Genomic DNA, 23,377 nt, shown 5'->3' on the forward strand with positions numbered 1-23,377 from the left:
CCCTTCGAAGAAGAGGGGGTATATTGCTTAGCTCATGTCGGTCTGTCTGTCGGTCGGTCGGTCCGTCCACCAGGTGGTTGTCAGACGATAACTCAAGAACGCTTGGGCCTAGGATCATGAAACTTCATAGGTACATTGATCATGACTCGCAGATGACCCCTATTGATTTTGAGGTCACTAGGTCAAAGGTCAAGGTCATGGTGACCAGAAATAGTAAAATGGTTTTTGAATGATAACTCAAGAACGCATACGCCTAGGATCATGAAACTGCATGGGTAGATTGATCATGACTTGAAGATGACCCGTATTGATTTTGAGGTCACTAGGTCAAAGATCAAGGTCACGGTGACTCGAAATAGTAAAATGGTTTATGGATGATAACTCAAGAACGCATACGCCTAGGATCATGAAACTTCATGGATAGATTGATCATGACTCGCAGATGACCCCTAATGATTTTGAGGTCACTAGGTCAAAGGTCAAGGTCACGGTGACCCGAAATAGTAAAATGGTTTTCGGATGATAACTCAAGAACGCATATGCCTAGGATCATGAAACTTCATAGGTAGATTGATCATGACTTGCAGATGACCCCTATTGATTTTCAGGTCACAAGGTCAAAGGTCAAGGTCACAGTGACCCGAAATAGTAAAGTGATTTTCAGATGATAACTCAAGAACGCTTTTGCCTAGGATCATGAAACTTCATAGGTACATTGATCGTGACCCGCAGATGACCCCTATTAATTTTCAGGTCACTAGGTCAAAGGTCAAGGTCACAGTGACAAAAATCGTATTCACACAATGGCTGCCACTACAACGGACAGCCCATATGGGGGGCATGCATGTTTTACAAACAGCCCTTGTTTACAGTTGAGATTTTCCAGCTCTATATTTGTGATCAACTAGAGGTCTTACAATACTACAATACTTCTTTTAAAGTTGAGATTTTCCAGCTCTATATGTGTTATCAACTAGAGGTCTTACAAAACTACAATACCTGTTTTACAGTTGAGGTTTTCCAGCTGTATATTTGTGAAGGTCTTACCATACCGTTTTTATGTGTCAGATTTGCCTGTGATACATTTGCTATCAATGTGAGGACTTACAATACATGTACCACTAATACATTTGCTATCAATGTGAGGACTTACAATACATGTACCACTAATACATTTGCTATCAATGTGAGGACTTACAATAAAAGTACCACTAATACATTTCAGATTTTCCTTTGCCGCATTTGCTATCAACGTGAGGTCTTTCAATACCACCACTATTTTCCAGATATTCCCAGGAAATAGATTAAAGATTTATTGGTGCAACATTTGATTTTGGCCCTTAAACATTTCAGATTTGCCCGTGCTACATTTGATCTCTGCTCCATTCCCAGCAGTGTGGCACCAGATGTCAGATGATGAGTCTGCTATTAACTGGGATGTGACTGACAACTTTAACAGAATCTTCCGGATATTCGTGGCCAACTACCTGAACCTTTCAGCTGTCAGTTGCAAAAACTAAGTGTTGTGTATTTGATGCACATGTTATAGCTTATGGTTTTTGTTTTTGTATCACTATGTCAAGTCATATCTTTAAGATCTATAATTTTTTGATGGGTTTATAAAAGAATATTTATTAGCTCGGCTGTTTTCGGAGAAAACCCGAGGTATTGTCATAGCCAGCTCATCATGTCGTGTCCGTCGTCGTGTCGGCCGTCTGCAAAACCTTAACATTTTGTTAAGGTTTTGAACATTGGCTCTAAAATCAAAGTGCTTCCACCTACAACTTTGAAACTTCATATGTAGCTGCACCTTGATGAGTTCTACACGCCACACCCATATTTGGGTCACTAGGTCAAAGGTCAAGGTCACTGTGACCTCTTACCAAAAAAAAATTCTGACAAGCTTTCATTTCTTCAAAAATGCACCCGCAGCCAAGCATGGCACCCGTTATGCGGTGCTCTTGTATATTTATATTAATACAAAATTTCTTACAATTTCTCTATACAATTCAAAAGAGATAAAATAGTAGCAAAAACTTGGTACAAATATATTCTTAGCATTCTCCTTCAAATACTGCCATTTAATTTGTATTATTGGATGCAATGGTTTGTAAGAATATTTAACTGTGCAGTGAATTATTTCAGGATAAATAAATAAATATGCATTTTCTTTTTTGGGAATAATTAACATTCCTATTATCGCATGTTATAGTTGTTGTTGTATATGATATTTGTCTGTTTTGTTGTGGAAGTGTTGTAATGGATTAAAATGGTATTTTTCATCTACAAACACTTTAAGAATTAGATTGATATTTAAATATTCATTTCAATCAGGCACATGTATGATTTATCTACGTGGCTTTGTGTACCAAGACATCAGATGTGTAATATTCTTTCATAACTGCAATAATTTTAAGAAGGTATATCATGCTGCAAATATTGTTCTTCCATTAAGTTTATTTCAATTTTAATATGTGTGTTGCTTGATTACTGTTTGAGTGATGTACACATTATTAAATATGTATTGATGTGAAAAAACATGGAGTTTATCTTTATCTGAAGATTAATAGGTAAAACTTGCACATTGTGTTTCAAAGATCTGATGATTGTTTGATCCAATCTAACACCAATCAGAATTGCTCTTGAAAAGTGAAGGTTGGTGCCAATTTTTGTACAGGAGAGGGGGATGTTCAAGGGATGAATTGTAGAGATGTGATTTATCTTTAATGGGGCAATGTTTTCATTGATTTATGTAAGAAATTGGCTTGTACCAATTTCATGGATAATTAGCCTTTCGTTAAATAGTATCATTTGTTGTTGTTGTTTTGTTCATTGTATCATGTATGCAGGTCATATTATGATGATGTGTTACCATTCTAGCCAATCTCATTCATATGAGCAGCATTCTTGGGAAACTGGGCTTAATGCATAATTTTATAGTGTCCCAGAATAGCCTAAAGCAGATTTTCATTCAGAAGAGAATTTCTTTTAATGAAAAATGTAAAAAAAAAAAGGAAAGTGTTGTTGTTGATTAGAGTAACCCTGGGTTATAACTTATATCGGACACCTCTAGGAAAAAGAAAGCGATGACTCACTATTCGAAGCGGAATGCATTTGTTTTCTTGGTACAGTAGCTTTCATGCAACAGTATGGAAATGTTCAAATCTATTTTAAATCTTTTAGTCAACCAATGAGATTGCACTTTATAATATCGACACATCAGGGTAAAACCGGGCTTCCCAAGGCTTGTATCGGACACTAAAAAGGCTTAAATCGGACAGTTGTTAGTTGTATGTATTTCCTTTGTTGGGCTAAATCGTAAAGTTATTTAAGCTGTGAAAGTCTATACATCGGTGAATTTGTGTTTTGTAGTTATACTTTAAGTATATATTTGCGAATATTTGCGCATATTTACATTGCATACCCTTTCCCTGTTTGGGCATATCTGAAAAGCGTGCATATACAAGATATACATTGTTATTTATTTATTTTTATTTGTATTTTAGTTAATGGTCCGTTTCTTCCAATGTCTCTATTTTGCAACGAAGCCATAATGATTCTTGAGCTCATCTAATAGAAGTATAGAAAACACACCTAAGTTCTATAGGTCTTTCCATAGTTTGGTGTCCGATAAACCCCGATAGCATTTTACCAAGCATTTACTTCCTGGGGATTATCGAACAGTTTATGTTTTGTTTTTGTTTTTTACAATACATGTAATGTTTGTAATAGTTTTATTATGTTTTTCAGAGATAAATATATATTAGTTAAAATATTTTGTTTTCTCACAACAAAATTCACTCATTTCACAACGTTCCCGATTCTCGGATTTCCGCCAAGGTGGAGAGGGGATGTCTCTCCAAACGAACTCGCATCTTCCAATCAAAATCACCAATTTATTCCATCACCCAATTGGATGATTGGTTACATAATACTATGAATACATATTTATAGAATGTAAACAAAGCTCAAACAGTTGAACGCAAGGTCATTTTGTATGTAAATATCCAACTTTTTGTGGTTGTCTGATAAACCCGTGTGTCGGATATAATCCAGGGTTACTCTAGTCTGTGCAAACTGCACAGGCTTATCTGTGATTACACTTAACGTTATTCCCAGTTTTCCCAGAAGGCAGCTTATACCCAGTCTGATACTTCTACACTATTCATTGACTGACACAACTAATCAAGCAATCTTTAGCATTTCATTTCACTGAGATTGCTGCTCCAAGCAAATGAAAATTGTGTATTATTAGTATGGGCAAGTCTTGTGAGATCATTTTTCATAATCCTTTTTGCATATTGTTGTATAATAAATATGTTAACACAGCTTACTTAGCTAGGGTAAGGTAATTGAATTTGTTGTGTCTATGCAGCAAAAAAAAACTTAGTTTTATTTAATGTAAACATAGTAGTGTGTATTAAAGTATTCTAGTATGTATTATGTGTACACTGTAACTGCCAAATTTATTACCATGGCATGTGGTGTTGTCATTCGCAAATACATGCATGTAAACAGTACTGTATTGGTAATGGTAAACCTATTGCTATTTTATGCCCCCTTCGAAGAAGAGGGGGTATATTGTTTTCCTGCTCAGTCAGTCTGTCTGTCTGTCTGTAGGTCTGTCTGTCGGTAGACCAGTTCGTTTCTGATAAAAAACTCATCAACGAAATTGACTGATTGGCTTGATACTTCACATATGCATTGGTCTTGAACAGTAGATGACCTCTATTGAAATTGAGGTCACTAGGTCAAAGGTCACTGTCACAAAAAGTGAGAAAATCGTTTCTAATCAATAACTCGTCAACAAATTGACAGATTGGCTTGATATTACACATGTGCATTGACCTTGGGCAGTAGATGACCCCTATTTGAATTGGGGTTACTAGTTCAAAGGTCAAGGACACTGTGTCAAGGCCCTATTTGGGGGGCATCAGTCTCCAACCGTGGAGCTCTTGTTAATGTGTGTATCTTTCTGATTATCTAGTATTATTACAGAATTAATAAAAAAATTAATCTGGCCATTTTTGACAATAAATCTGTTTAAGAATTCCATAAACACAAACATCCGCCATTTTTCAGAAGTGTCTAGTATACGTTGGATTATTGGACAGGGCTTTCTGCTTTATAACGGAGCATGTTATTTTATATTAACATTGTCTTATAGTACTACGCTTGTCTTTGTTTTGAATATAAACTGAAGAAAAATATATAATTTTACAAATAGTAGATGAAATCATGGACTGAAGACAGATGGAGATGGTGTAAACAAAATATGAGATTTCTGTTCAATACTGTATGTTTATTCTGCAATGTTTTAAAAAGTTGTTTTACTTTATCAAAAAAAGACACCAAAGAAAAGCACAAAACTTAAGCCATATATACTGGTAGATATGGTTCAACACAATGAAAAAATACATGTTTACATTAAAAATATTTCAATAGGACATTTTTATATACTGTATATATGAATTATATATTTCTTGTGCTATTAAATTATTTTGCTTACTTGTAAGTGTGTACATATCAGTTATAACATTAAATTGCTATTCTACTTAATTCCATTATATAGTTGTTTATTTCAGGTTACATCTATTTAAATGGCCGTTTTTACCAATCTAGTCTTAGACATAATAATAATAAATACTTTGGCATACAAAAAATCATTTCCCATATCTATTCTTTAACTAAAGAAAACATTAATATTTTGCACACACCAAGTTAATAATGTCAATAATGCATATTGGGGCCCTGGAATAGTGTCCCTGAAAAATCTTTAGTTTATCTTAACTTATTTGATTTATGTGTGAACACTTAGAAATATTCAAAGCTTCCAATAAATGTGTGAACCTTTGCCACTGTTAAACAAACAAGTAATTACTTATTAAGCTGAGAGTTCATGTATACAAATCAAAATTAAAGACACAAGTTCACTTAAGTTTTCATATGACCATTACTTAGGCTCAAGAGGTCATTGTCGGCTCAGGTAGTACTTAAATGTACCACAGGTACTCATAAGTATACTTAAATGTACCCCGGGTACGGAAAATATACTGAAACGTACCCAGGAATTCTTACGCTAAATTGGTCGTTGTCAATTAATTTTTTTGATTTAATTATGTCATATTTATGTCAATAGTCCGTAGAATGGCCTCTATATTATCGAAACTCCTACTCAATGAAGCATGTTGGGGCAGGTTTTGTTGAAAGAGAATTTGGTTTTGTATTCTGCAGCACGTTTTACAACTTGGACTTTTGGTCAGGAATAAACTTGGGTACAGTCTAATTTGGCCGGGTATGTGTTAGTATATTTTCCATTCCCGAGGTACATTTAAGTATGCTTAAGAGTACCCCGGGTACATTTAAGTAGTAACTTAGCCAACATTGACCAATCGAGCAATTCTTACCAATCAATTAAGAAACTTAGTTTGTTCTCAGTGTTTAATTGTTATATAATTCAGAGCCATTATATTTTTGAGGCATGGTGACCATCTTCACTTGTGTAGAAATTTTTCATATGATATGCAGTTATGATATGCAGCTTTATTGATTAGGTAGAAAGGCTTTATTTTATATAACATGTTCTTGTTAATGTGAAATATTGAGCAATCTTTTTCATTTTCATTATTATGTAATAAGTATATATTCAAAGATTTATACAAAACTTTAAATTTAACTTTTTATGTCCCCCACTATAGTAGTGGGGGACATATTGTTTTTGCCCTGTCTGTTGGTTGGTTGGTCTGTTGGTTGGTTGGTTTGCGCCAACTTTAACATTTTGCAATAACTTTTGCTATATTGAAGATAGCAACTTCATATTTGGCATGCATGTGTATCTCATGAAGCTGCACATTTTGAGTGGTAAAAGGTCAAGGTCAATGTCATCCTTTAAGGTCAGAGGTCAAATATGTGGCCAAAATCGCTCATTTTATGAATACTTTTGCAATATTGAAGATAGCAACTTGATATTTGGCATGCATGTGTATCTCATGAAGCTGCACATTTTGAGTGGTGAAAGGTCAAGGTCATCCTTCAAGGTCAGAGGTCAAATATATGTGGCCCAAATCGCTTATTTTATGAATACTTTTGCAATATTGAAGATAGCAACTTGATATTTGGCATGCATGTGTATCTCATGGAGCTGCACATTTTGAGTGGTGAAAGGTCAAGGTCATCCTTCAAGGTCAGAGGTCAAATATATGTGGCCCAAATCGCTTATTTTATGAATACTTTTGCAATATTGAAGATAGCAACTTGATATTTGGCATGCATGTGTATCTCATGGAGCTGCACATTTTGAGTGGTGAAAGGTCAAGGTCTAGGTCATCCTTCAAGGTCAAATATATGGGTCAAAATTGCGCATGTAATGTCACTTCTGCAATATTGAAGCTAGCAATTTTATATTTGAAACGCGTGTGTATCTCAAGGAGCTGCACATTTTGAGTGGTGAAGGGTCAAGGTCAAGGTCATCCTACAAGGTCAAACATCATATAGGGGGACATTGTGTTTCACAAACACATCTTGTTTTGTTTAACATAGCTTTAAATATATTTTGGAGTGTAATTTTCTTTTATGTGAAAATAGGCCATATGCATGTGAGCTATATTTATACTGGTGAAAGACCTAGTTATTATCAGGGCTGAAAACATATTTACACACATTTCAAGTAACTTTACAATTCAATCATATATGTTCAAACATGAATGAATGTATGAATAATAGTATTGTAATACAATTGAATGCCACTTACTGTAACCACTGTAGAATTTTGTGAAATTTATAAAATGTTGCATAGGGTTTGATGGATCAGGGTTTCTCCAATAAAATGCTATACTGCAATTGAGCAAAATACATGTAGTATGATATTTATATAGATTGGCAATATTAACCATATAGCTGACATTTATACCCTGATATATTAAAATAATGTACCTGTACTGTAACCTAAGTTCTAACTTGTAAAGTGTATGCACGAAATAGTTAGGAAACTTGTGCAACATAGAGTCTACTTATACTGGAGCAAACCTTAGAATGGTATTGTGTGCCAGAGTTCATGAGTGTCAGTTGAATCTTGTTAAGATCGATTTGGTTACAAGTTGCAATAAAATTATATTTTGGTAAATCTTTTTTGCTTTGTGAAATATTCGCCCTCTCGCGTGCATTTTGAAATGTGCACTTATCATGGCTTGTCTCTCCATCGCTCCGTCGGTGAAGTTAACGGGATTTTACTGTTTTGTCTGTCACCAACACTAGTCTGAAATTCTTACACAATTATTGTTTTTTCCCAAAACTGAAAAGATTTAAATGTTCAATGAAGCCCTTTCCCGAAAACAAACCATACGAACAAACTATGTTAAAACTAAATTGTCGTATCACAATCGTGCACACTATTAACGCATGTAACCGAATCTACGATTCATTAAATGAAATATGTATGCCATTATTTTCTATGCTACAACTCCATATGCCATTTGCGTATGGTTTTTAAAGGAAACAATATCATCTACATGTATACAAAGTAATAATTACGTTTTTCACTATATTTTGCAAACTCAAAATTACATAAAAGTCTGTTCATATTCTTACAGGGAAAAATAATGAAACGTCTGTCTAAGTGGCGTCCGTAAAAGCAGGGACCTATAAAACAACAAACAAAGTCCCTGGTAAAGCAAAGGCTCCCATCAAATTATTCAAATGATAAATTTAGCAAAAAGAATTCCCCCATTGATGTTCCGTTTCTTGTTGTTCTTTCATCTGCTACAAAACTCTTCAAAAGTGTAAGTACGTTGACGGAAAATTATGGCGTTTTGGACATAACAATCAGCTTGTTAATCAATGTGTTGTGTACTATTCAGGAATGGCAATATATCTAAAGGGAAATCGTTTGACAATTGGAATGATATCACGGAAATTCTTGGTATACCGACAAGTTAATGAAGATTAGATGAAAAATTAAAGAGTAAAAGCAAAGTAAAGCCATGTCCAGACAATATAACACAGACTGCATAAGCTATACTGATTTATTGATACAATGTTGCCATGTATTATGTATTAACTTTGAAGAAAAATAATATTCTACAAATCAGCATTATTTGATATAAAGAGGTATGTTTTCCCTACAATACTTTTTTTGGTGATCTAACGTTTTAAAAACGGATGTTCGTTTTTATCATGCTTACTTTTATCGGTGAAATATGATGTCATTCACTGAGGTTGTATTAATGTTATATAATTTATGGAAGCCGTTTTATACGTTTTGTATATTATAAAAAGTTTGTCTTTAGTATTTTTTAGATATACACGCGCGAAGAAGTCCGTTTACATTGCTAAAAACATCACACACCTGTCCTGCACACCCATTTTATACAAAAATCAAACAAGAGGGCCTGAAAGGCCCAAAGTCGCTCACCTGAGATTCAAAGGAACTGACCTGTTCTGTGCAGCCCAAGATGAAATAATTAGAACACATGTTCTTACAAAATTTCAGAAAGAGTGAACAATAAATGGCCCCCTGGCGGCCATTTTTCAACAGACCAGAACCATTTTCTTACTCATGCAAGATATTGTTAAAACAAATGATATGACAAAGTCTCATGAAGATTTGACAATAAACGTTTAGAGTGTTATCAAATTTTTACTATAGCCATTTAAGGAAAAATGCCCCCCCCTGGCAACCATGTTTTTCAATCAACCGAAACCATTTTTGAACTAGTCCAAGATATCACTAGGGCAAATCTTCTGACAAAGTTTCATGAAGATCCAACAATAAATGTGGCCTCTACAGTGAAAACAAAGCAAATATTCATGACGCACTACGGACAACAGACAATGGACAAAAAGTGATTACAAAAATTCACCAAGAGCAAACAAGGATATCAGTAAATCTGACGGATGCTCCCCAATGATGCTTTGTCGATATATGGTTTAACTGTGTGGGAAAAAAGTGTGACATTGAGAAAATCTATTTTTAGCCTCGGTGACCTTGACCCCAGTGACCTCATCAAAAAGGTAGAGGTTCATTCAAGGTACCTATATCCCAAATATATAAGAGATCAGTCAAATATTGAAGGCGCTATGAGAAACTGTAACCAAAATGTGACTTTGAGAAAATATATTATTAGCCTCAGTGACCTTGACCCCAGTGACCTCGAACCTCATCAAAAGGTAGAGGTCCATGCAAGATACGTACATGCCAAATATGTAAGAGATCGGTAAAAGATTGAAGGTGCTATGAGAAACTGTAACAAAAGTGTGACGGAAAATCTATTATTAGCCTCGGTGACCTTGACCCCAGTGACGTCAAACCTCATCAAAAGGTAGAGGTCCATGCAAGGTACCTACATGCCAAATATGGAAGAGATTGGTAAATATTGAAGGCGCTATGAGAAACAGTAACAAAAGTGTGACGGAAAATCTATTATTAGCCTCGGTGACCTTAACCTTATCCCCAGTGACGTCAAACCCCATCAAAAGGTAGGGGTCCATGCAAGGTACCTACATGCCAAATATGTAAGAGATAGATAAAATATTGAAGGCGCTATGAGAAACTGTAACAAAAGTGTGACGGAAAATCTATTATAAGCCTCGGTGACCTGAAACCGCATCGAAAGGCAGAGGTCCATGCAAGGTACCTACATGCCAAATATGAAAGAGATCGGTAAAATATTGAAGGCACTATGAGAAGCTGTAACAAAAGTGTGACGGAAGTAAGGAAGTAAGTAAGGAACCCCAAACTGGCAACTATATGTTCCCCATATACATATGGGGAGCATAAAAATATTATGCTCATAAAGATTTTCCCCATGTTTGAAGATAATGTTACTAAATCAAGATATGGCCAGAACATGTGTACTCAGCAAGTGTCATTAAGATTGAACTAAACATGTGACGAACAGTATTCACAATGTTTCACTATAGATATTCAGAATCAAAGCGCTGAAGACACTAAAATTGTTCGCTATTGCATAATCTTAGACGCAACTCATTTTTCAAAATTATATTATAGCTTTTTAAATCGCAAGTTTGAAATGAACACAACCCATTTAAATGTATAAAGAGTGTGTCTTGACGCACATGTCGATATGTGTTTGCACTGTTTATCCTCATATTTATGTTGTAGAGATAACTTAGACAAAATAACAGCAACATGTTTCTTTTTTGACATTCTAAAAGCATTAAAAATATGATGAAAATGGTATAATGAGAACCAGATAATATAAAATAAAATTTGCAATCACCATCATATTAAATGAATATTGTTGGAATATCGAATACCTTTCACACTACAGTAAGAATAAAAGTTCATTTTGAAAATTCCATTTACAACACTTTTTTGACACCATATGCAATTCAAAATATATAATAAGATAATTGATGAAAATTAATCTGCGAGCAGTATTTTTTACTCACAAATTAGGTAGTCATAAAGACAGCGCTGTTTAACCTTACTTTGTTGTTGATGTTTTACTTGTTACCCTAGTAGTTCGCACGGTGTAAATCAGTCTCCTATCTTAACACTTTTCGGCGAAGCTGTTTTACCCAGCTTTTCAACTAAAAGACCTCTACATAACGCTAGCAGGAACGTATGAATACATTCGAATATTTGATAGGCCGATTCGAGACAAATCCACTGAAATTTGGCTCCTAACTGTGTCTTTGTGCAACTAACAGGATGTAACACTGTTCAATGTACGGAATTCCGGACTTCTCTCTGCATGTTCAAACGACACGTTGGTCGAAACGTCATAAGAACCATTTTCGTATGACGCGGCTATGAATGCGTGATGTGAAATGTTTCGAAAGAAAACTGCGTGTTAAATTTTAACATACGATATATTTCGATTGTGGAGAAATAAACTCATAATAAGCCATGTGCGAACACATATGATGTGAACTCCCGTAGTATTATTTGTATCTACTAACACTAATGTGTGGTTTGACTATAATAACACACATTTCATACGGTGAATATGCGACGAACAAGTTAAAAAACACACTAAATAGTTTAACTTTTGTTTTCAATGTAATTATTTAGAAACGTAAATTTCAAACTTTATTTCAAAGTCAGCATTTTCGCAACTCATGTTCAACGTTTTATAAATTGAGAACTGTCGATATAAACAAGCTTAACCATATACTTTCGCGCTGTTATCACACGTGCAATGGAGGATACATGAGAAATGGCCGCTACCTGTTGAGAACGTTTCCCAGACATATCGAATTTAACCCCGCTTTAGCAGTAAGCACTATAAACAAGACTACGCAACAGACGCGTGATATCTAGTGTATTTTGCTATTTGATCAGCATCAGTTTTCCCGCATCTATTAATAGCCTCAGAATATATATGATCTGAGAAAAAAAAATACGCGATTAAAACGCAGCAGATAGTGGACTATTTTAATCATTCATAAACATTCTCTTCCGCAACACGTATATTTCTAACAGTGTTTATTGATTCTTTTCTATACACGCTCCGTTCATAAATATTCCATTTAACACGATATTCACATTATTAATCCATTTGTGAAACAATAAATTTGGAGACCTCAAACCTCTGGCATAAATTATACAACTCTTTCTCGGCGTGGATGTGGCAGATGCGGCAGTTTTCAGGTTTATCGTGGTTAAGAAAAACTGGCTTGAAACGCGTGTGCTTACCTTAGTTGTTCGCAAGCGAACAACTAAAAATTATCACCCTCTTATTTTAAGACTCACCTTGCAATCACTGGTATATTTCCAATTTAAAAAAATCAATAAATCCCGTTCAAAACACAAATTTTTGATAATCACAAAAACAAATTCAGACCCCATCAATAAACTGTGTGCCTTCATTGTATATTCTCTTATTTATGGTGCCATACAAATAGAACAACAAGATATCAAATTGCTGATCTAAAACATAGAACAGCCAGGTTCACTCAGAAATGTGTTTTTGTTGTGCTGCTCTGCAGGCGACTGATAAGAGTCAGTTGAAGGAATTAAGTGTACATTCATGATTGGAGGTCAAACAAATCAAACTCTCAACGCTTTTTTCCCTTAATTAAGTTTCTGCCAAATAAATACTTCTACATTAGACTTCGAGAATATTTAATAATAATAATAATAATGTGGCATCTAGAGTGCTGACAAGGTTTAACTATAGCCATATAAGGGAAAATGCACCGCCCCCTGGCAGCCACGTTTTTCATCCAAATGAAACAATTTTTTATCTCGTCCATGATATCATTGTGAAAAATATTCTGACCAAATTTCATGATGCTCGGATAAAAAATGTGGCCTCTAGAGTCTTTACAAGGTTTTACTAGAACCATATAAGGAAAAATGCCCCGCCCCCCCCCCCCTGGCGGCCATGTTTTTCAACCAACCGGAACCATTGTCGAACTCGTTCAATATTTCATTGGTACAAATCTTCTTACCAAATTTCATGACGATCGGACAATAAATGTGGCCTCTAGAGTGTTAACAAGGTTTACTATAGCCATATAAGGAAAAATGCCCCGCCCCATGGCGGCCATGTTTTTCTACCAACCGGTACCAATTTCCAATATTTTATTGGCATCAATCTTCTCACCAAAGTTCAGGAAGATCGGACAATAAATGTGGTCTCTAGTGTGTTAACAAGGCAAATGTTGACGGCGCACGGCGCACGACGGACAAAAGGGCGATCACCAAAGTTCACCATGAGCACAGTACGTGTGCTCATGTGAGCTAAAATATGACCCTATGCCGATTGAAGTCATTTTATAGAAGATAAAAGCAACCGCCGGACTTCTAAATACTTTTGTACCATGCAATATTAAGTGAACATATAATATAATGTGGGATATATATGGCCGAAAACCGGCCAGCGATTCTTCTATTACATGTGTATACATAAGTTATCTGCCAATAATTCTTATAGAAATTCATTTATCAACCTATATCATCTCACATCAATTTGACTTTGACATAATACAGACGGGTTTTTGTTACGCCAGCTTGCGGAAAGCTTGCTTCAGCAATCACAATTTGTGCTTGCGTGCGTGCGTTGACCCGTCATCTGCTTTTCTGTTCACCATGCGAAACCGAGGTTTGGCGTGTAAAAACCCAAAGGTAAATTTACCACGTAGATGTAATTTCGGTAGCTTTGTCATTATCACCTGTGTCCCCTTTTAGAGCAAAGGTAATCTATACACGTCAACGGTCAAATGTGGTCATGCATAGCAAATAGGGACTATAAGTATATCATTCAAAACGAAAATTACCACAAAATTCAATGGTGAGGAGACGACGTGTAGCGTGTAATACCCATTTGCCTACCTTAAATGGTGAATCGCCACTTCTCCGTGTCAAATTTGATCAAGACTAACTCACTTTTCTTATACTCCATACCGTACTGTAAAGCCCCTTCACGTTAGGCCTAGATTGAAATCACTCCCTTCGTTAACTAATAGATTGTGCCATACAAGCAACCCTATTACGGGATTTTTAGCCGGAAAAGTAAAAGTAATTTTAAAAAATGCAATATACGTACTATTGACACTTGAATTTTTATGCACAATAGCGCCTCATATCTATTTCTACAAAATTATCCATTAAATAAATTAAATAAATATTTTTATCAATCAGATCACTTTTTACATTAATAAATAGTGATTGTAAGGTGATAATTGATTTACATGCAATAATTTTTTAATTTTGGGGGGTTTACGAGGATTCATTTTTTGAGGAACCGGAGCGTGTGACAGAATCCGTGGCTGACTTATTATTTTACTACATACGAGCGAAGGATATTACGAGTTATTTTTACCAAAGGTTAATACAGTTTCGAGTGGTATTGTGCTAAAAGATGAAGCAATTCACTTAAAGACGTGGAAAGGAAAAACTTTCTACGGAATTCAGGCGATTTCGCCCTTGATATTGCCCGGTATGACTAAAATACGAAAACAGTACTGTTTTCGCGAAAACAGTAACATGTACCGAAAACAGTTAGAATTCCCAACTTTACAGCGTGATAGTGGCGTTAAACTATGATTTTGCGTTAAACTGTGATTTTGATGAATGTTTACAACAGAACGCAAAATGATGCTTTATATTAATTATTACTTTTCTACGACAAGCATGTTATTACTGTTTTAAATGAAAGAATTATATAATACGAGGACAGAGGCGTATTTAGGTGGGGGGCTAGGGGGCTAAAGCTTCCCCAGCTGGCTGGCTGGATATGATTAAAAAATGAGCCCCTTACAGTTCCAATCCACTTGTGTATTTCCTGTCATATGCCCCTAATTAGGCCATTAACAGCTGTCAATTTGTGTGATTAGCCCCAGGCATGTGTACAGACGATCTTACCTTCGCCAGCTAAACTGCACGCTTCATTGACTGTAAGTGATAAACTGCGCTATTTGATTGGCTGAAGGAGATACATTCAACTTATGAAATTCATCGATACATTTAGCTATAGGTAAATGTTTACAAAGGGCTGCCGCATGGGACTGGTGAAAAACAATATCCTCCAATTAACTTCAGTCGAGCGGTTAAGGAAACAACTAAAATAATTTCTGAATGAATTTAAACATTGCCGCAATAAACGATGTACCTAAAAAGATTTATTTCATTCCTGTTAAATGCATGTCAAAATTGTTTATTTACAGCGTGTTTAACCACACAAAGCCGATAGATCCATACACATCCGCAAATGACATACACTTCGCGTGTTGTTTACCTTGAGTCGAGAGGTAACATCCGAAAAGCAAGCGTACTCGATTGGAATAGACATGAGGTCAACAAAACTTCGAAAATTCGATTCACTGAACAAATTTAGAGAAACCGAAAGATTAATTTTACTTTTTTTTATAACTTTTATTTACCATTTAACAAGTTTTTGTTTTAACGGTCGATCTTCGTTTGAGCAACATTGACATGAAAAAGTGCTCAAGAACTGAAAACAAAACAACAACGTTCGCAATTTGTTCCAATACAATTTTGGCATATATATTACTATTAAAAGATTTGATAAAATTATCATCAAATCGGGACAGGGTATACCCACTGAACATGTGGATATCGGCATGTCTCATATTTTTGCGATGTGCGCGCACAGATTGTTCCATACAAAAAAATTCTGGGAATCGTTAAAAAGTAAACGAATTTTCTTTAAAATAAATCAAATACTTGAAATTATGTGTTAACACTAGCGCAGTGGTTTGCAATTTATGCGCAAGTTTAATGAAGAGAACCAAAAAATATACGGAAAAGGCAAAAATTTGGACTATTTCAGTTGAAGTAAGATTTTTTAATGCAATTAAACTGTTTGTTTTTTTCTTATTGTAGTCGTGTCTATAATTATTTTCAAGCGTAGTAATGTTATTAAAACAAAATACTGGTTTGAGAGACATATTTTTTACCCCTGTGTGTCTGTCTGTCTGTGTGTCTGTCACACTTGATGTCTGAACTCAAGTTCTTGTTTTACATGTACTTTTATCATGCAAAATGCTGATTAGATAGCATGAAATTGCATCATTTGAAGGTACCATTTAAAAAAGAACATAATACCGAAAACAGTAACATGTACCGAAAACAGTTAGATTTCCCACCTTTACATCGTGATAGTGGCGTTAAACTATGATTTTAATTAAAAAATCCACATTCATTTTCTTTTTTTGATATACGAAAACAGTAAAATGTACGCCCGAAAACAGTGTATTATTATATGAAAACAGTGAATATAAAGACTAAAACATCGCTTTTTCCTATGCATGGTTTAAAAAAGAATAGTAGTTTAAAGATATTTCAACATATATGTTAAAACTTTTTAATAAAATTTATATTAATAAAAAAAATCCACATTCATTTGCTTTTTTTGATATACGAATACGGTAAAATGTACGCCCGAAAACAGTGAACAAATATACGAAAACAGTATGTATTCAACATGTTAGCAAGAAATAGATATCGATAAAACATAACCAATACTATTTTATTCATTTGTAATGAAATTCACTATTTCAAGAAACCACAAACAGCATACCAAATGGGTGTTATAATTGATCTCTTTAATTAATTAGTTTGCAAAGTCGGCAATGTATGATTAAAGTAGCGGTTCATGTGTTCTTTTGTGTTGCATTTTCTATAAATATCAAACTGTGATCATTAATGGATTGTAATTAGAGAAAAACTAAAGAACATGATTGGTATAATTTGTTTGTTGTTATCACATTTCCATAATCGTAATTTTAATTGTTTCAACAAACATGGTTGTTTTTTGTGTAGATTGATTAAAGCAATCATAAAAGAATTACTCAAATCAGACCGACTTATTTGGGTAAAAAAAGTTGGAAGTTCAGTATTGAATCCTTCTTAATACTGTTCAAATTCATTGTGATAACGTGTGAGTGACTTACAATGGCAATTGACAAGTGTAACGTGTGTTCGTTCATGTGTACGGATAGCTGTATTCTGTGTGAGGTAAGAGATATACTTAAATATTTATGGTCCGTATTTTTCCTATAATTGTGTAATTCAACAACGACTTATTTTTAATGCGTTAATAATTAATTGTCAATAGCAAAGAATTTTGCGCGGTACTGACATCCGTACTTGACTATAAAATATTTTAAGACTTTCACATTCTATATTTACTTTTAATTTATTTGCATTTTAGTAAAAATAATTCCACATCATTTATTATTGTACAGAAAGTTGTTACTTTAAAATAACAAAAATATGCAACCTATGAATTCATTGTTTGTTCGTCAGTCGTTGTCAAACACTTTCAATTGTTTGTATAAATATAGGGGTTCATTACATTTTTTGGAGTGTATTGTCACAGTTATCTGTCAGGTGTGAAACCATTGTTTAATACCGGTATACATGTTATTGTAATCCAATTACGCAACTGTAATGTGCCATTGCCCTAAGGGATTTATCTGCATTATTACTAGTATCTTAATCCGGTCATAAAAATGGTTGATCGAAGTGACACCAGACTGATAAGTGAAATAGGGAAGAAATCTGCTAAAATAGCACTTTAAAATGTACTGTCCGAAAAGTAAGAATCACCAAAAATATTAACCGAATACTTAGAGCACGGACTCTAGATTACACGGATATGAAACGGGACCGTTACAGAAATATCTTGTTGTGTCTAAGTCACGTGACCGTGTCGTATCTGTCGATCTTTTATCGAAGCGCCGATGTTATACATTTGATGTACCCACTCACGTATTTTGTTAAATTATAGTTTCATTTCTAGGCCAATTTTGACAAATTATATATCATTTGAAAGCTTACGTAATGTAGTTTTCAGATATATAAATATATATGGCACGCCTGAACCACAAAAATGAGAAAAACTAAGTTTAAGTTACTTAAACTAGGTTTTTCTCTACTTAAATTCAATTTAAGTTACTTAATTCGAATTAACGCTGCTTAAAATGAATTTAAGTAGTTTTTGTGGTTCCCGCGGCGTTAACGCTAATTAAAACACCGAAAATGCATTAACGGTGCTTAATGGTAATTTTCTTACTTAAGTTGAATTAATTCAACTTAACAAGGATTTTCTCTATCAATTGTACTATTTTCAATTAAGTTGCGTTAAAATAGGTTTTTCTACTTAAAATATGTTTTTAGTTACACGAATTCAACTTTAGTAAGGAATTTTACTTAAGTTGTAAAGTCGAATTGTTTTGATTGGTCAGTTAATGATCCGGAAGACCTAAGCCAATCAGAAACGTCGTAACAAACGTAAACAGGAAAGGATATTCTTCTACCGCCATTTACAATTTTGCAATGGATCGGTTACAACGCACGCATTTACCTACAGCTGACAGTGTTCTTGAAAGAGTTTCAATAACACTCAGAGATGTACAGAGAGGCAAACAGCGATATGACCCGGAAATATATAGACGGGCGGATCGTTTTTGATGTTTATTGCATAGTTACTGACTGTCAGCAAAATTTGATGATGAAAGGGTGTTTTGAATGTTATTCCAGACTAAAACAAATTTTAGCTGACTTAAGATTCTAATCCAAATTTAAAATATCTGTATTTTTTGCTCGTACCACATGGCAATCTTTTTCTTCCGACCTCGGGCCTGAATTTATTAACAAACCTGACAACCAATCAAAACGCTTGTTTCATATGCTTATTTTCGGACGCGAGTTTTGACTTAACGATAATTAATAATTCAACTTAAGTAAAAATTTTATTACTTAAGTAATAATTAAATACAATTAACGATGCGAAAGCACTTAAATTAATTTTAAGCAGCGTTAAATGCAATTTAAGTAACTTAACGGTAATTAAAATCAATTTTTGTTGTTCGGGCGCACTTAACGAGTTAAACTAAGTTTTTCTCTGCTTAATTCATTTTTCTCACATAAATAGAAAATAACTCTTCTTAACTACTTAATGCATTTAGTAGCGTTAATTCGAATTAAGTTACTTAAATTGAGTTTAAGTAGTGAAAAACTAAGTTTAAGTTACTTAAACTTAGTTTTTCTCTTTTTTGTGGTTCAGGCGTGCCATAAATATATATTAAGTTTTTCTTCTGACTTTGGCAGCTTGGCGAGTTATAACTTTAACTTTTGCAAATATCATACCGTTTTGGAGTTTTAGAATCTAGATTTACGGTTGACATGTTCGTACTTTATACCGATTTGTAGCGTTTATATTTGGAGTTCAGTTTTAAAAATAACATCTTGCTTAGGAGAATAGAATTCTGTATATGATAGAAAAAAAATTGGTTTAAAAATGAAAGCAAGTAAGGAATGAAGGCGGAAATAAGTAGCGCGCGGTCCTAATGAACCGAACTGATGGCGATTATGCTTTTGTTTAGATACCGGCCATTGAATTTCCTTTGCCACGATTATTATATTTTTTATGGAATATATTGAAATATTTTGTTCTAGAGACATATCCATAAAGCTAAGTATTAATGAAGCTTAATAAATTTACGATTTCAGCTCTTGATTATAACACACAAAGGGTGTTAATTTTATGATGAAACAGCGTATACAAATGTATAGCGGACCCTCTTGATATTTTTCGGCTTTGCATACTTCAAATATAATGGGTGTCAAAACATTCATCGTTTGTTGTTAATTATCAAAAAGGTAATTATGTTAAATTATATGAAAGGTTATTAACCATAAATTATCAATTAATTAAAATTATTTAAAGATTCTTGAAAATCACGGTCAACTGTCTATGCATGTATATTGAAATATCTTTATAAGTTAACAGAGTTATAAATATATAGAATTCTAAATTAAAACTCTGTATTATTTGTATTTTTCGGAAAGATTATTTAACCCCGTTGTGGTCAAATGAGAATGCTGTTTTTAATTATGTTGTTCCGTACACTACCATACACTCTTTATAGGACTACGAAATGACGGAGTTTTTTTACCGGTACCCGCTAAATACGTTAAATGTTAAGTATTAGATTTTTTAAATGTTTAAAATGTACATGTATAGGTATTAAGCACTTATAATTATTGTGATTAAGCTGGCTGACATCTATACAGTATTTAGTTTATGGCAATCTGTATGGGCAGATGACTATAAATGTTTTCAATACGCTACATATCTTATAAACGCAAAATTGAGTATTTGGCGTTACATTACTCCAAGAAATGACCACTAATACCACGAGAAGACATGGAGGTATCATAAAAAGTGTAATCTGACCAGACATTGCCACCTGTGGTTAGGGACCAATATACAAGTATAGGTCCCTGCTGTGGCGTATGACACCATAGTGTTATTTAGTATTGGTCGGCACAGTTTCTGATCATAACGAGATAATTGGTTTGTGCTGAACACAGGGGCAATAAAACCACAGATCTATCAATAAACAAGATTATTGAGATATCTTTTTTTGAACACCGCAATAAAAATGCTCAAACCATGGACTCTAGATTACACGGATAAGAAACATGGCAACATTCTCAGAATCATCACTGCTATATGTGTAATCACCTAACAATTCGTCTAAAAATAATTTATATATTTGAGTTGAAGACGATGTACTGTTGTTTAAGTCTGAATAAACTATCTGTCTGCCTGTCTAAATCCAAGCCGTCATCGTCCCGGTGAAAAAAATCTGATTTTCAATAGTTGGACATGATGCCCTGATGTCAAAATACGAAATGACCCGCGTAACACGGACCGTGATTTTCAAGAATCTTTAATAAATTGATAATTTAAGGTAAATAACATTTCAAATAATTATACATAATTACCTTGTTGATAATAAACAGCAAACGATGAATGTTTTTGACACCCATTTTATTTCAAGTATGCATGCAAAGCCGAATAATATCGAGAGGGTCCGCTATATACGCTGTTTCATCATAAATTTTACACCCTTTCTGTGGAATAAACAAGAGCTGAAATCGTTAATTTATTAAGATTCATTTATAATAAGCTTTATTGATATGTTTCGTGAACAAAATACTACAATATATTCCATAAAAAATATAATAAGATGGCAAAAGAAATTCAATGGCCGGTTTCGAAACAAAAGCATAATCGCCAAGACCGTAGCATCAGTTCAGTGCGTTAGGAACGCGCGCTACATTTTCCCGCCTTCATTCCTTAATTACTTTCGTTTTTAAACAATTTTTTTTCTATCGTATACAGAATTCTATTCTCCTAAGCAAGATGTAATTTTTAAAACTGAACTCCAAATATAAACGCTACAAATTGGTATTAAGTACGAACATGTCAACCGTAAATCTAGATTCTAAAACTCCAAAACGGTATGATATTTGCAAAAGTTAAAGTTATAACTCGCCGGGCTGTCGAAATCAGAAGAAAAACTTAATATATATTGATATATCTGTTTACTACGTAACGTAAGCTTTCTAATGATATATAATTTGTCAAAATCGGCCGAGAAATGAAACTATAATTTAACAAAAGACGTGAGTGGGTACATCAAAATGTATAACCTCGGCGCTTCGCTGTACGCTAATCGTAAAAGATCGATAGCCACAACACGTTAAAACGCGCGGTGGTAAAACATAATATGTGTATTTCTTGTGTTTAACTCGCTATAAATCCATTAATAACAACGGGAATATACTAAAAGTTATATTTTTTTGAAAGAGGAATTAATAAGCAACAAGATAACGTATAAACCAATAAAATCGGATGAATAGTTTTTGCATAAGATTGAATTTACTACAGTAAGGGTCAAATACTCGATTCATCTCCTGTCAATATACACTCCGTGCTTAGAGTAATTGCGGTATGTTACTTGCGAATGAACGTAAAATGCCAGATGTTTTATAGTAAAATAGAAATTTGAGCAATATTTGTAAGGATATTGAGTATTGTAGGAATTATATCCTTTGCTTACGTTACTCATTTTTTTTAAATTGTACATTTTATATTTATTCGCACTAATAATTTTGGACTGTAATTTTGTTGTTATAAAATCTTTTGATTTGAGAGGACATACAATTATTTAATCAATTTGACAAACGATCAGGGTTTTGATCATGATTATGTTTACAATTATTATTAAATGAGACCAGAAAAATATGAAAAGATACGGCTAGCAAATTTCTGTGTTAAAGCATTTCAACGTAGAGCCGAATATATGAGTCGCGTTCTGATAAAACTGGGCATAATGCATGTGCGTAAAGTGTCGTCCGAGATTAGCCTGTTCAGACCGCACATGCATTATTCCCAGTTTTATGCATCTTATTATGAAATGTTATTTATTCCCATAATGTCTTTATGTAAAATATTTAATTTAATTTTGTCTACTCTACCAAAAATACCAATATTTAACATGTGTTCATTAATAAAATATATATTTTGATGATGTGTTCTTTTATATAACCATTGACTTAATTACAGGTACCGTCTTGAACATATTTGAATCTTCGCTCAAATGCTTTATAACGTAATCATATATTAAAGTCATGATTTAACGGAAATATTACGATGTAAAGGTGGGAAATCTAACTGTTTTCGGTAAATTTACTGTTTTCGCTATCATGTCCTCGTATTATATAATGCTTCCAATTAAAACAGTAACAACATGCTTATAGTACAAAAGAAATAATTAATATAAAGCATCATTTAAATGCGTACTGTTGGTAACATTAATTAAAATCATAGTTTAACGCCACTATCACGATGTAAAGGTGGGAAATCTTACTGTTTTCGGTACATGTTACTGTTTTCGGTATCATGTCCTCGTATTATATAATGCTTTTATTTAAAACAGTAATAACATGCTTGTCGTAAAAAAGAAATAATTAATATAAAGCATCATTTTGCGTACTGTTGTAAACATTCATCAAAATCATAGTTTAGCGCCACTATCACGCTGTAAAATTGGGAATTCTAACTGTTTTCGGTACATGTTACTGTTTTCG

General features: G+C 33.9%; 2 protein-coding genes across 2 annotated transcripts in view; one reads left to right on the top strand and one right to left on the bottom strand.

Moving 5' to 3' along the window:
- The window catches only part of LOC127872911 (glutaminyl-peptide cyclotransferase-like protein), a 30,390-nt gene extending 22,268 nt beyond the window's left edge, over positions 1–8,122 (top strand). Inside the window, exon 7 of the mRNA XM_052416434.1 lies at positions 1,354–8,122. Coding sequence (XP_052272394.1) covers positions 1,354–1,520 — 167 coding nt within the window. The 3' untranslated portion in view covers positions 1,521–8,122. The remainder of the gene's footprint in view (positions 1–1,353) is intronic.
- The window catches only part of LOC127872916 (uncharacterized), a 320,943-nt gene that overhangs the window by 43,745 nt on the left and 253,821 nt on the right, over positions 1–23,377 (bottom strand). The window lies entirely within an intron of this gene.

This window comes from Dreissena polymorpha, chromosome 3, assembly GCF_020536995.1.
Source record: "Dreissena polymorpha isolate Duluth1 chromosome 3, UMN_Dpol_1.0, whole genome shotgun sequence".
Lineage (NCBI taxonomy): Eukaryota > Metazoa > Mollusca > Bivalvia > Myida > Dreissenidae > Dreissena > Dreissena polymorpha.